Below are 13,634 nucleotides of genomic sequence, written 5' to 3'. Positions count from 1 at the left end.
ACAGGCCCCTGGGCCTGGGTCTTACTTGAGATGCGCTTCTCAGGGTCCTCTTCATCCTCATCTCCACTCTCCTCGGGAATGGCATCCTCAGGAATCGCCTGCATTTGGACCCCAGGTGCATGGGGCAGCATTCTCAGGTTCTCAAACAGTCGCTGTCTATGGCCAATGGTAGAGGGTGGCTGGGCTCTGGTTAGGGACAAACCAGAGCCTGGAGTGTTCAATCAAGGGGTGTGTGGGGATATACTCACTTGATCTTCTCCAGATACTCATTAGTGTTCTGGTTAGTCATATTGGAAGGACTGATGTGAAGTTTGAAGTCTGGTCCAAAGTATTCAAAGTAGTCATTGTATGGAAGCTCTGATTGGGACAGGTAATAAGATTATGAGTCAAGAGACGTGGCCACGATAGGACCCTGAGAAAAGTATTTGTAGGTTTATCTGGACTTGTTAACCCAACTATCAAACAGAATCATGCCTCTGAGATAGGGAAGTCTTGGATGCCTACAGGATTTCAATCTTTTTAATGCCATTTTCCAGTGTTCACACCAGTGGTACACATACACCCCATATATATATATCACTATGAGTAGAAGTTTCTCGGTTTAGAAAGTTTAGGCAATGCTCACTGGCAACATTCCTTGTCACTAACCCCTTTACCCTAAAGAGTAGAAATTTCAAAGCTATAAATAGCCACTGATAATTCTGTCCAGACCAGAAGCAGATGGGAGAGGGGGACAGGGTCAAAAAGGACTCAGGAAAAACTGATGGCGATGGTCTCACAATCACAAGAGGAGAAGCAGGGGAAGCAATGACTAATATCAAAAGAGGAGACATCATACAGCCAATGGGAAAGGAATTGTGAACTTGAGGACACCTGAGCTCCCATCTGCCCAGCCCAACCTGGTCCTGGAGCTATTACCATTAGGAATCTCTGTGTCCAGGGCCACAGCTGTTTCATATGTCCAGCACCGGGCAACGTTACGAATGGTGTAGCCACCTCCTCCCAGCATCAGCATAGGCAAGTTGAAACTCTTCACAAACTCCACACATTTGGCATGCCCTTTGGGGGGACAAAGCAGTGAGTTACAGGACCACCCAGCAGGACCCTGCCCACCCCATCCCTATGCTCCCCAGTCTCACCTTTGATGGTCAGATTGAAACAACCTAACCGATCCCCAGATAGGGAGTCAGAGCCACATTGTAAGACGACCGCACTGGGCTGGAACATCTCCATTACTTTGGACATGACCTAGAAGGACCCATCCTGGTCACTACCAGCCTCAAGAAAAGGTATTTGAGGTTCGGGGCTGAAAGGGTGGGATGCAGCATTTTTCTCTGTTCCTTATCACTGCTCCCACCTTTCCACTCTCCCACATCCTGGGTGATAGAAAGGGACTGTCAGCCTGGGGTTCTCATCTCCCCACTCTGGATTTCAATTTTCTAGTCTGCAGGGATCTCTAAGAGCCTTCTAGCTCTAGGAATCTGAACCTAGAATGGCCTCCTTATCAACTCCCTAAATCTTTCCCTTCCTTCACTGCCTAAGCTCTGGGCCACTCCTCTAGGAGGCCTGACTGTTAACTGCATCTCCTCTACTCATTTGGTCTTACAGACTTTGACTGTGAGGAAGTGCTTCACTTCGATCTTGTTCTCACAACTAGATTCTAATGTTACTGAGGACAAAGACTGTTAACTCAGGCTTCTCTGTTGTGCTTACTACAAGGCATATAGTAGGCACTTGGTGTACGGTTAATACTCTAGTAATGGTTCTTTACAGCCTACAGGTGATGATTTTAACTCCTCAGATGGCGTTCAAGGCTCCCTTTGAAATACTGACCCCAACATACATTTCCTACCACATCCTTCAACACCCCTCCACACACATACTGGCCTACTTACAGTACATACTGGCACCTCTGTGCTTGTGCTGGAGCTGTTCTCTCTGCTGAGTGCCACCCCCATCAGCCTCATCTCCTCTTTCACAGGGTAATTCCCCGTTTTCCAGCTCAAATGTCACTACCTCTGTGAAATCACTTCTGACTGCCTTCTCCCCAGCCCAGGCAGCAGTATGCCGCTCACTCTGTTGTTCATTCCTCAAAAACACTACATTCTGTGCCTGTCTCCCACACTACAGGGTATGAGGTCTCCAAGGGCACAGATCATATCTCATGTATTCTTGCCCAACAGAAGGCCTAACCTGCAGAGGGCATCAATAAATATTTGTGGATGAATTTTGTTCCTCTAACTGACCACACAGCATGCAATCCAGAGTTGAAACACTTCGTTTCCCAACCAGCTTTCAGCCCTGGGAAGAGGTCCCTGAGATATGCTGGGGATGCTGTGTTACTCCTCCCTTAAACCAACCCCACTTGTAGCCCAGGTGGATGGATAAGCCACTTACCGGCTTGAAAATGGCCTCATAGGACTCGTCATCAATCCCATCTCGGAGTGGGTAGTTTACAGCATAATACTTGCCTTTGCCAGCCCCAATATCCTAATCAAAAGGGACATTAAAATAAAACTAAAAGATGAAGCTAGGAGGAAGATCAAGGATGGGGCTGGAGAGCTGGAAAGAAGCAGTGGTTCTAAGAAAGGCTGGGCCCGTTAAGGTGGGCCAGGTACAGAGCAGGGGCTGCACCGTTACCCTTCCTGGCAAGTCTAGCTCACATCTCTGGACACACCACTGAGCCTGCACTCAGACCAAGAATTATGTATGGGGCCAGAGATAAAATCCCATCCACCCCCAGCCCCACTCTATCTTTGGACTGAGTTAGAGCTGGCTTGTAGCTGGGTCACAGAAATACCAACCCCACAGTGACCATTTCCTCTCCAGAGAGCTTTACTGCTCACTCCTCTGCCCACCCACCCCCTCCAGAGGTGTAGAAGGGAAGCAGAGAGGGAAGCAGGGTTCATCAAAACAGCAAATGCTCAGTTACTCTTACGCATGCCATAGCAAACAACCAAATTAGTGCCACTTTTTCACCCAAAGGCTACTGGCATGGTAAAGTGGCTGGTTTCACTGCATGCATGCTAACAGAAGCAGATAAAACAGTTCAATGAATCAGCTTCCAAGGATTCTCATCCTAAGGTCCATGGATGGACTTCAGTATCAGATGCATAACTTCATATACTCTTCTGGGGAGAGAGTCCATAACTTTCAGTCAGATAGTCACAGGGGAAGGTGACGTAAAAATGTTAAGAACCCTTGAGATGGTCCATAGAGTCCTGATTCCTAGCCCATGGGAGAGAACCCAACATCTCTAGCCTAAAATCAAGCTGTATGGGCCATCTGAATAGTATAATGCAACTCAGTCATGGCCAGGAGAGAAGTGCCTTGAGTTAGGAAAACCCAATCCCTCTCTCAACCCTTTATCATTCCCTTCCTCAAGATCAAGGGAGGGAAGGAGACCATGGCAGGTGCTCCAGGCTGGGGTATGGTGTTCTGAATGTGCAAAAGGCAGAAAGTAGTTTTTGGTGACATGAGGTAGGAAAGTTAGAGCTAGAGTTGAGGGTGAGTGGTTGGTCCCTGAAAGGAATTCTCACCCGTAGGTCCCCAGTTCCTGGGAAGTACTCTCCGTATTTATGAAAGGACACAGTCATGACCCGGTCTGTGGTATAGAAGGCCTCTTCCACGCCATCGCCGTGGTGAATATCAATGTCAATATACAGCACCCTCTGGTGATACCTAGGATCAGAAGGGGGTCAGGGGTCTGGGGGCTCATTGGGAGTGGGACGCACCAAGGGCGCCAGGTCCCAGCTTACCGGGCTGGCTGCCTCCCTCAGGTATCTCTAAGCACCAGAGACGTGGAAACTGGCTGAAGGAAGGTGGAGGAGCGGCAGGGTGTCTCCAGAGGCCTGACAAAGCCGACCAAGTCCGATCTTCCTACTCTACAGCCAGGGGCAATTCCGGCCACACAGGGACACTCTGGAGGCGGGATCTGAGCAGCGCCTGCCCCTGATCTTGCCGTGGGCTCATATCAGACCAAGACCCCGTCAAGGAGAAGATGGCCAGAGACACTCACCAAACACATCCTAGCCAGCACACCGCTAGGAAAAGCGAACTAGGGAGGCAAGCCCAGGGGAGAGGGAAGTGGGAACCTGGCCTAAGGTGCTCCTCCAAGAAACAAGGCCAGGCAGGCATACTTCAGCAGTTCCAGGATGGCCAAGACGATATCATTGACGTAACAGAAGCCAGATGCCTCAGACTTCTTTGCATGGTGCAGGCCCCCGGCCCAATTCACAGCGATGTCCGTCTGCTGCTTATTAAGTTTCACAGCACTTGCTGGGCATGAGAAAAGAGAACACAAGCCTGTTACCAAGCCAGCTCTCTTTCTGCCCCCAAGAAGCCCAGGAAATCCAGTGAGAGGTAGGATCTGCCTATGCAATAGCTATATCGTACAATTCACAGGGCAGTCCTCTCCTTCCCACCTATTCCAACAAGGTAAACATGATATTGGTTACTATAAAAAAACATTTTCCAAACAGAGGGTGGTAATCCATGAGTAGACGTTATAACTGGTTTAGTGGATCATGATTAGTATATATATTTTTAAATGAAATAGATTAGAATAAAAATAACAACAGTAAAGGTAACTGCTCTTTTATGCATCTGGCTTCAGAGCAAAAGAGGGTGTGTGCACACATATAACCTGGATTACAAGTGTAAATGTATTTCTTACAGTGGTTTACGGTCAAAAAAATTTGAAGATACCCAAGGTACTAGAAGCTCAAGGTACAAATAGGACCAAGAAGTGAGGGAGAAATACATACTCATGTGTACAAGAACATTTGTGACATTCTAACTTTAACAGCAATAAAAACATAGAACAACCCAAATGATCCAACAGGATTATATCAATGAAGTTGGTCCACAACATGGACTAGTCATATAGCCACTAGAAATATGCTACAGGTTACTACCAACAGAGAGAGTTTAAGGCTTACTAAGTAAAAAATACAGGCACAAAATTATATATATAAAAACGTTGACACATTCTTATAAAATATTGTGCATTTACATATAAAATAGAATTTGTGCATAATGATTTATGTTGTGCCCAAATATATGCACATAGAAAAAAATGGATGTATAAACACGAAAAGAATGGTTATATGTGGACAGTGAGAATGTGGGCATTTTTTTTTTTCCTGTGCACTTCTTAGTTTTCTGAGATTATACTGGGGGGATTAGGGGGATGGGAGGGAGGAGAAAACTATGGTGATAGGAAAACCAGTATTTGTTAAGAAGGGGTTTAGAGTAATCCTAGAGCTAACCTAGAAGTTACTAATGGAAGTGGGAGATATATGGAGAGTATTTCTGACCTCTAAAGGTAATACCATGCTCTTCTGTAAGACACAGATGATGACACTTTCCATTTTTATAGAATTTTGCTGTGCACAAATTGTTTTTATGTGTAGCATCTCAACAACCCCATGAGGTCTGCAGGGAATTCCTGTTATAAGATCTCTTGGTAGGAAAGGACAGTCAAGGACACTTGTCAGCACCATGTTAGAGATTGAACCTGGGTTTTGACTGAACCAGAGACATTTTAAAGACCTAAGGTAAAAACCCATAGGACGGACCATTTTACAGTCACAGATCAGTCCTTCTGAGATAGCAGCATAAAAGGCAGACCTCAGTAGTACAACCTAGTACAGTCCTTGAGGAGAGATGTATATTTCTTACCCACAGAGCCACCAGTAGATAACTGACAGAACTCAAACAGGCCATCAAATACTGGACAGTCCTCACCAACGTTGACTTGAAAGACATAAGCGAAAGGTTAGTTTCCAAAGTTTCCTTTAGTTTTTGTTTATGTATTTATGAGCTGATGGGAAAAATTTAAGATTTAGATTCAGAATGCTTGGGTTCTAGTCCAGACTCTACTACTTACTGGCTGTGTGACTGGGTCAAGTCATTTAACTCTTTTGAGCTTTGGTTCATTATCTATTATAAGCAATAATGGTATTTCATCTCACCCGAATGTTGAGGTTATCAGCAATCTTACGTGGGGAAGCATTCAGTAAGTAAGTACTTGGAAAATGTTGGTTTGTCCCTTGAGGGACAAAAATTTAGCCCCTTACTCCAACCTGGGTTTGTTCCTAGACTTCAATCCAGCTGACGAACAGGGAAGTAAAGAACAGAGACCTATATAACTATTATCCACTGAATACTTAACAACATGCCAGATACTATGATAAATGCTTTAAATACCTGATGTCATTTACCCTGCGTACAACCTTCTGAGGTAGGATTTGGTACTAATAACTGGGGAAACAGGCTCAGAGGTGAACTGCTAGTTCACTGACAGAGGTGGTATTCAAGCTTTGGTCTACCCTATGAAAATACACTCTGGCCTTTCTCTGGTAATTTTACATACACAGTCTTCCTTTGTTCCTCTTAACGACCCCATGGGATGGACAAGACAGAAATGAACCCCACTATGCAGACAAACAGATAAGAAGAAGTGACTTGCTCAGGGTCACATAACCAGTCAGTGGCAGAACCAATCTGAGCCCAGGTGTCTTGACTCCCACAGTCCAGTGCTCTTTCTACTACACCCACAAGTGACAACTGGAGTAAAGTTATTTCAGGCCTAAAGGGGTATAAGTACAAACTAACACATTATGAGGGAACACACGCAAACAATAATGCAAATGAAATGAAAAAGAAAGGAAGGGAAGCACACCTGAAGGCTGCAGACTCACAGAGCTAGAGAGGAACCTTGAGGCTCCAGGTCTCCTCTCACAGAAAAGGAAACTGCTGAGATATCAATGATATAAAGGAAGATGGAGGCAGCAGGGCAGGGTGTGTGTGTGTGTGTGCCTCTAGATCCTCATTCTCTTGCCCCAGCCTTCCCAGTGCACCCACTGTTATCAACAGGGCTTCCCAAAGCAGGGTGAGGAGGAGGAACCCTAGGATGAGGAGGGTAGGAGAGCTCAGCTTGGACTGTGGTCACCTCCTGAGACACAGCTGAAGCTCAAGGTTTGCAATGACCACAAGAGTTACCAACTCTGGCACTGCCCTAAACTTAAAGAGTGCTCTGATCTGGTGCCCTGCCAACACCATGCTCCCAGGAAGTATGGCCTACATGAGACAGTGAGCAGTAGGTGGCTCTCTCCCTCACTTCCCAGGTAAACAGTGGGAGGCTATGTCAATAAGAACTTTGGTCCCTGGGGCCAGGCTATTTATCCACTGGCAACCAACTTCCTGCTCTGGCTATTTCCTCCTTCAGTGAGTTTGGTCTATCTGGGTTTCCAAAGTTTTGCTTATACCCCCATTTGGGATGTGAAGCCCCCATGGGAGAAAATGGGTATTTCAGACAAGACAAAAAAAATAAAAAACTTCCTTTAGGCCCCAAACCAACACTTGGCTCGAACAGCCAGTCCATTATTCCCAGATCAACGAGCTGTGTGATTAGAGATGGAAAAGAGGGAAAAATCAGATTCTGACTTGAGCTAATCACTGCGGCTAAGGAGGACTTTTCTATGGGTTTTTCTTATTCCCACTATAAATACTTTTCCCACTCTTACACTGGCTTTAGACTAAAGGGGAGCAATATTGGGGAGATAGAGGGGCAGAGGTAGATAGAGAAGGCAATAAAAACCATAGTGCAGAAGGAGATGCGTGAGATTAAACACTGACTTCAGGATAGAGCTTACATCTTAGAGGTGGTGATAATGGGGCAGAGGGTAGAATATGATCAAGGAGAGGTGCCCAAGGGGGCTTCAATCGTATTGCTGATTCTTAGTGGGTACATGGATCTGCTATATTATTTTTTATACAATACTTTGTCTCCAAATTTTACCATCACAAATCCCCTTTATTATGGTTCTACCATGAGCTGCATGTTCTGATAGACTATCATTTATTACATTCTAGCCAAGAGTAGGGAAACCTGACTTATTTGGTCTTATTACAGATATAACTTCCTAGGCTGGTTAGGTGTTGGCAAATATTAAAAAAGAGCTCAGTTCTTATATCTTTGTTATTATCCCCATAGACACCCCTGGTTATAAAGCACTGCACTGAGAGCTCTCTGCTGCCTTATGAATCAAGTCAGTAAGATGCCCTGAAGTCCTTAGAGTCTCGTATTTCCTACACCCCACCTTCGGTGAGAGAGGACGAAAACCTAATATTTTTTTTTATCATTAATCTACAATTACATGAGGAACATTATGTTTACTAGACTCCCCCCATCACCAAGTTCCCCCCACATACCCCATTGCAGTCACTGTCCATCAACATAGTAAGATGGTGTAAGATCACTACTTGTCTTCTCTGTGTTGCACAGCCCTCCCCGTGCCCCCCCAAACTATACATACTAATCATAATGCCCCCTTTCTTCTTCTCCCCGCCCTAATCCCTCCCTTCCCACCCATCCTCCCCAGTCCCTTTCCCTTCGGTAACTGTTAGTCCATTCTTGGGTTCTTTGATTTTGCTGCTGTTTTGTTCCTTCAGTTTTTCTTTGTTCTTATACTCCACATATGAGTGAAATCATTTGGTACTTGTCTCTCCGCCTGGCTTATTTCACTGCACATAATACCCTCTAGCTCCATCCATGTTGTTGCAAATGGTAGGATTTGTTTTCTTCTTATGGCTGAATAATATTCCATTGTGTATATGTACCACATCTTCTTTATCCATTCATCTACTGATGGACACTTAGGTTGCTTCCATTTCTTGGCTATTGTAAATAGTGCTGCAATAAACAGGAGTGCATCTGTCTTTTTCAAAATAGGCTGCTGCATTCTTAGGGTAAATTCCTAGAAGTGGAATTCCTGGGTCAAATGATATTTCTATTTTGAGCATTTTGAGGAACTTCCATACTGCTTTCCACAATGGTTGAACTAATTCACATTCCCACCAGCAGTGTAGGAGGGTTCCCCTTTCTCCACAACCTGTCCAACATTGGTTGTTTTTTGTCTTTTGGACGGTGGCCATCCTTACTGGTGTGAAGTGGTTTCTCATTGTGGTTTTAATTTGCATTTCTCTGATAACTAGCAATGTGGAGCATCTTTTCATGTGTCTGTTGGCCATATGAATTTCTTCTTTGGAGAACCGTCTGTTCAGGTCCTCTGCCCATTTTTTAATTGGATTATATGCTTTTTGTTTGTTGAGGTGCATGAGCTCTTTATATATTTTGGATGTCAAGCCTTTATCAGATCTGTCATTTATGAATATATTCTCCCATACTGTAGGGTACCTTTTTGTTCTATTGATGGTGTCCTTTGCTGTACAGAAGCTTTTCAGCTTGATGTACTCCCACTTGTTCATTTTTGCTTTTGTTTCCCTTGCCCAGGGAGATATGTTCATGAAGAAGTCGCTCATGTTTATGTCCAAGAGATTTTTGCCTATGTTTTTTTCTAAGAGTTTTATGGTCTCATGACTTGCATTCAGGTCTTGGATCCATTTTGAATTTACTTTAGTGTATGGGGTTAGACAGTGATCCAGTTTCATTCTCTTACATGTAGCTGTCCAGTTTTGCCCGCACCATCTGTTGAAGAGACTGTCATTTCCCCATTGTATGTCCATGGCTCCTTTATCGTATATTAATTGACCACATATGTTTGGGTTAATGTCTGGAGTCTCTATTCTGTTCCCCTGGTCTGTGGCTCTGTTCTTGTGCCAGTACCAAATTGTTTTGATTACAGTGGCTTTGTAGTAGAGTTTGAAGTTGGGGAGCAAGATCCTCCCCACTTTATTCTTCCTTCTCAGGACTGATTTGGCTATTCAGGGTCTTTGGTGGTTCCATATGAATTTTTTAACTATTTGTTCCAGTTCGTTGAAGAATGCTGTTGGTAATTTGATAGGGATTGCATCAAATCTGTATATTGCTTTGGGCAAGATGGCCATTTTGACGATATTAATTCTTCCTACCCAAGAGCATGGGATGTTTCCTTTTGTTAGTGTCCTCTTTAATTTCTCTTGAGAGTGTCTTCTAGTTTTCAGGGTATACGTCTTTCACTTCCTTGGTTAGGTTTATGCCTAGGTATTTTATTCTTTTTGATACTATTGTGAATAGAATTGTTTTCCTGATTTCTCTATTAGTTCATTGTTAGTGTATAGGAAAGCCACAGATTTGTGTGTGTTAATTTTGTATCCTGCAACTTTGCTGTATTCCGATATCAGTTCTAGTAGTTTTGGAATGGAATCTTTAGGGTTTTTTATGTACAAAAGCATGTCATCTGCAAATAGTGACAGTTTGTCTTCTTCTTTACCAATCTGGATGCCTTGTATCTCTTTGTTTGGTCTAATTGCCATGGCTAGGACCTCCAGTACATCCCTGTCTTGTTCCTGATCTCAGAGGAAAAGGTTTCAGCTTCTCGCTGTTCAGTATGATGTTGGCTGTGGGTTTGTCGTATATGGCCTTTACGATGTTGAGATACTTGCCCTGTATACCCACTTTGTTGAGAGTTTTTATCATGAAAGGATGTTGAATTTTGTTCAATGACTTTTCAGCGTCTATGGAAATGATCATGTGGTTTTTGTCCTTCTTTTTGCTGATGTGGTCGATAATGCTGGATTTTCGAATGCTGTACCATCCTTGCATCCCTGAGATGAATCCCACTTGATCATGGTGTATGATTCTCTTGATATATTTTTGAATTCAGTTTGCTAATATTTTGTTGAGTATTTTTGCATCTATGTTCACCAGGGATATTGGTCTGTAATTTTCTTTTTTGGTGGGGTCTTTGCCTGGTTTTGGTATCAGGGTGATGTTGGCTTCATAGAATGAGTTTGAGAGTATTCTGTCCTCTTGTATTTTTTGGAAAACTTTAAGGAGAATGGGTATTATGTCTTCTCTGTGTGTCTGATAAAGTTCAGCAGTGACTCCATCTGGTTCAGGGGTTTTGTTCTTGGGTAGTTTTTTGATTACCGATTCAATTTCTTTGCTGGTAATTGGTCTGTTTAGATTTTCTGTTTCTTCCTTGGTCAGTCTTGGAAGGTTGTATTTTTCTATGAAGTTGTCCATTTCCTCTAGGTTTTCCAGCTTGTTAGTATATATATTTTCATAGTATTCTCTAAGAATTTTTTTGTATTTCTGTGGGGTCTGTCATTATTTTTCCTTTCTTGTTTCTGATTCTGTTGATGTGTATAGATTCTCTTTTTCTCTTAATAAGTCTGGCTAGGGGCTTATCTATTTTGTTTTATTTTTTCTTGGTTTCATTGATTTTTTTCTATTGTTTTATTCTTCTGAATTTTATTTATTTCTTCTCTGATCTTTATTATGTCCCTCCTTCTGCTGAGTTTGGGCCTCATTTGTTCTTCTTTTTCCAGTTTCAGTAATTGTTGACTTTAGACTATTCATTTGGGATTGTTCTTCCTTCTTTAAATATGCCTGGCTTGCTATATACTCTCCTCTTAGAACTGCCTTCGCTGCATCCCACAGAAGTTGGGAATTTGTGTTGTTGTTGTCATTTTTTTCCATATATTCCTTTATCTCTATTTTAATTTGTTCATTGATCCATTGATTATTAAGGAGCATGTTGTTAAGCCTCCATGTGTTTGAGCCTTTTTTGTTTTCTTTGTACAATTTATTTCTAGTTTTATACCTTTGTGTTCTGAAAAGTTGGTTGGTAGAATTTCAATCTTTTGGAATTTACTGAGGCTCTTTTTGTGACCTAGTATGTGGTCTATTCTGGAGAATGTTCCATGTGCACTTGAGAAGAATGTCTATCCTGTTGCTTTCGGGTGTAGAGTTCTGTAGATGTCTGTTAAGTCCATCTGTTCCAGTGTGTTGTGCAATGCCTCTGTGTCCTTACTTATTTTCTGTCTGGTAGATCTGTCCTTTGGAGTGAGTGGTGTGTTGAAGTCTCCTAGAACAAATGCACTGCATTCTATTTCCTCCTTTAATTCTGGTAGTACTTGTTTCACATATGTTGGTGCTCCTGTACTGACTGGGTGCATATATATTTATAATGGTTATATCCTCTTGTTGGACTGACCCCTTTATCACTATGTAATGTCCTTCTTTATCTCTTGTTACTTTCTTTGTTTTGAAGTTTTTTTTTGTCTGATACTAGTACTGCAACACTTGCTTTTTTCTCCCTGTTGTTTGAATGAAATATCTTTTTCCATCCCTTGACTTCTAGTCTGTGTATGTCTTTGGGTTTGAGTTGAGTCTCTTGTAAGCAGCATGTAGATGGGTCTTGCTTTTTTATACATTCTGTTACTCTGTGTCTTTTGATTGGTGCATTCAGTCCATTTACATTTAGGGTGATTATTGAAAGATATGTAATTATTGCCATTGCAGGCTTTAGATTTGTGGTTACCAAAGGTTCAAGGGTAGCTTCTTTACTATCTAGCCACATAACTTATCTCTTATTAAGCTATTATAAACAGTCTGATGATTCTTTATTTCTCTCCCTTCTTATTCCTCCTCCTCCATTCTTTATATGTTAGGTGTTTTATTCTGTACTCTTTTGTGTTTCTTTTGACTGGTTTTGTGTATTAGTTGGTCTTTTGTGAGTAGTTGATTTTATTTTTTGCCTTTAGTTAGTATTTGGTTGGTCTGCTTTCTTTGCTGTGATTTAATTTTCTCTGTTGACATCTATTAGGAGTGCTTCCATCTAGAGCAGTCCCTTTAAAATATCCTGTAGAGGTGGTTTGTGGGAGGCAGATTCCCTCAACTTTTGTTTGTCTGGGAATTGTTTAATCCCTCCTTCATATTTAAGTAATAATCGTGCTGGATACAGTGTTCTTGATTCAAGTCCTTCTGTTTCATTGCATTATATATATCATGCCATTCTCTTCTGGCCTGTAAGGTTTTTCTGTTGAGAAGTCTGATGATAGCCTGATGGGTTTTCTTTGTAGGTGACCTTTTTCCTCTCTGGCTGCCTTTAATACTCTGTCCTTGTCTTGATCTTTGCTATTTTAATTATTATATGTCTTGGTGTTGCCCTCCTTGGGTCCCTTGTGTTGGAGGTTCTGTGGGCCTCCATGGTCTGAGAGACTATTTTGTCCCCCAGTTTGGGGAAGTTTTCAGCAATTATTTCTTCAAAGATACTTTCTATCCCTTTTTCTCTCTCTTCTTCTTCTGGTACCCCTATAATGCAAATATTGTTCCATTAGGTTTGGTCACACAGTTCTCTTAATATTCTTTCATTCCTGGAAATCCTTTTATCTCTCTCTGCCTCAGCCTCTCTGTATTCCTGTTCTCTGATTTCTATTCCATTAATGGCATCTTGCACCACATCCAATCTGCTCTTGAGTCCTTCCAGAGATTGTTTTATTTCTGTATTCTCCCTGCCTACTTGCTCCTTCAGCTCTTGCATATTCTCTGCAGGTCCAACAGCATGGTTATGACCTTTATTTTGAATTATTTTTCAGGAAGATTGGTTAAACCTATCTCCCCAGGCCCTCTCTTGGGGGTTGTCTGGGTAATTTTGGACTGGATCAAATTCTTCTGCCTTTTCATGGCGATAGAGGTAGCTGTAGGCAGGTAGCGTGTGTGTCAGCTGGGTTAACAAAATCCTTTCCTGTTTGCTGGTTGCCTTGCCCTTCTCTGCTGCCTGGGTCGGTTACCCGCACTCCTGGAGCAGCCTCTGGATTAATTCCCTAAGCTGCCATTGGCGGGGTTGCCATCAGGGTAGCCCAGAGCCCTGCGGGGAGTGACAGGTGCGCCGGTGTGCTCT

General features: G+C 42.8%; 1 protein-coding gene across 3 annotated transcripts in view; it reads right to left on the bottom strand.

The window, feature by feature from the left end:
- Window positions 1–13,634, bottom strand: part of HDAC1 (histone deacetylase 1) — a 40,056-nt gene that overhangs the window by 1,873 nt on the left and 24,549 nt on the right. For all 3 annotated transcript variants that reach the window (XM_037010441.2, XM_037010440.2, XM_073233567.1), the window contains 8 exons: window positions 5,683–5,757; window positions 4,140–4,278; window positions 3,540–3,681; window positions 2,398–2,490; window positions 1,140–1,248; window positions 919–1,059; window positions 249–357; window positions 26–156 (listed from right to left, as the gene is read on the bottom strand). In XM_037010441.2, coding sequence (XP_036866336.1) covers window positions 26–156; window positions 249–357; window positions 919–1,059; window positions 1,140–1,248; window positions 2,398–2,490; window positions 3,540–3,681; window positions 4,140–4,278; window positions 5,683–5,757 — 939 coding nt within the window. The remainder of the gene's footprint in view (window positions 1–25; window positions 157–248; window positions 358–918; window positions 1,060–1,139; window positions 1,249–2,397; window positions 2,491–3,539; window positions 3,682–4,139; window positions 4,279–5,682; window positions 5,758–13,634) is intronic.

This window comes from Manis javanica, chromosome 4, assembly GCF_040802235.1.
Source record: "Manis javanica isolate MJ-LG chromosome 4, MJ_LKY, whole genome shotgun sequence".
NCBI classification, from domain to species: domain Eukaryota; kingdom Metazoa; phylum Chordata; class Mammalia; order Pholidota; family Manidae; genus Manis; species Manis javanica.
This window is presented reverse-complemented; position numbering and strand designations above follow the sequence as displayed.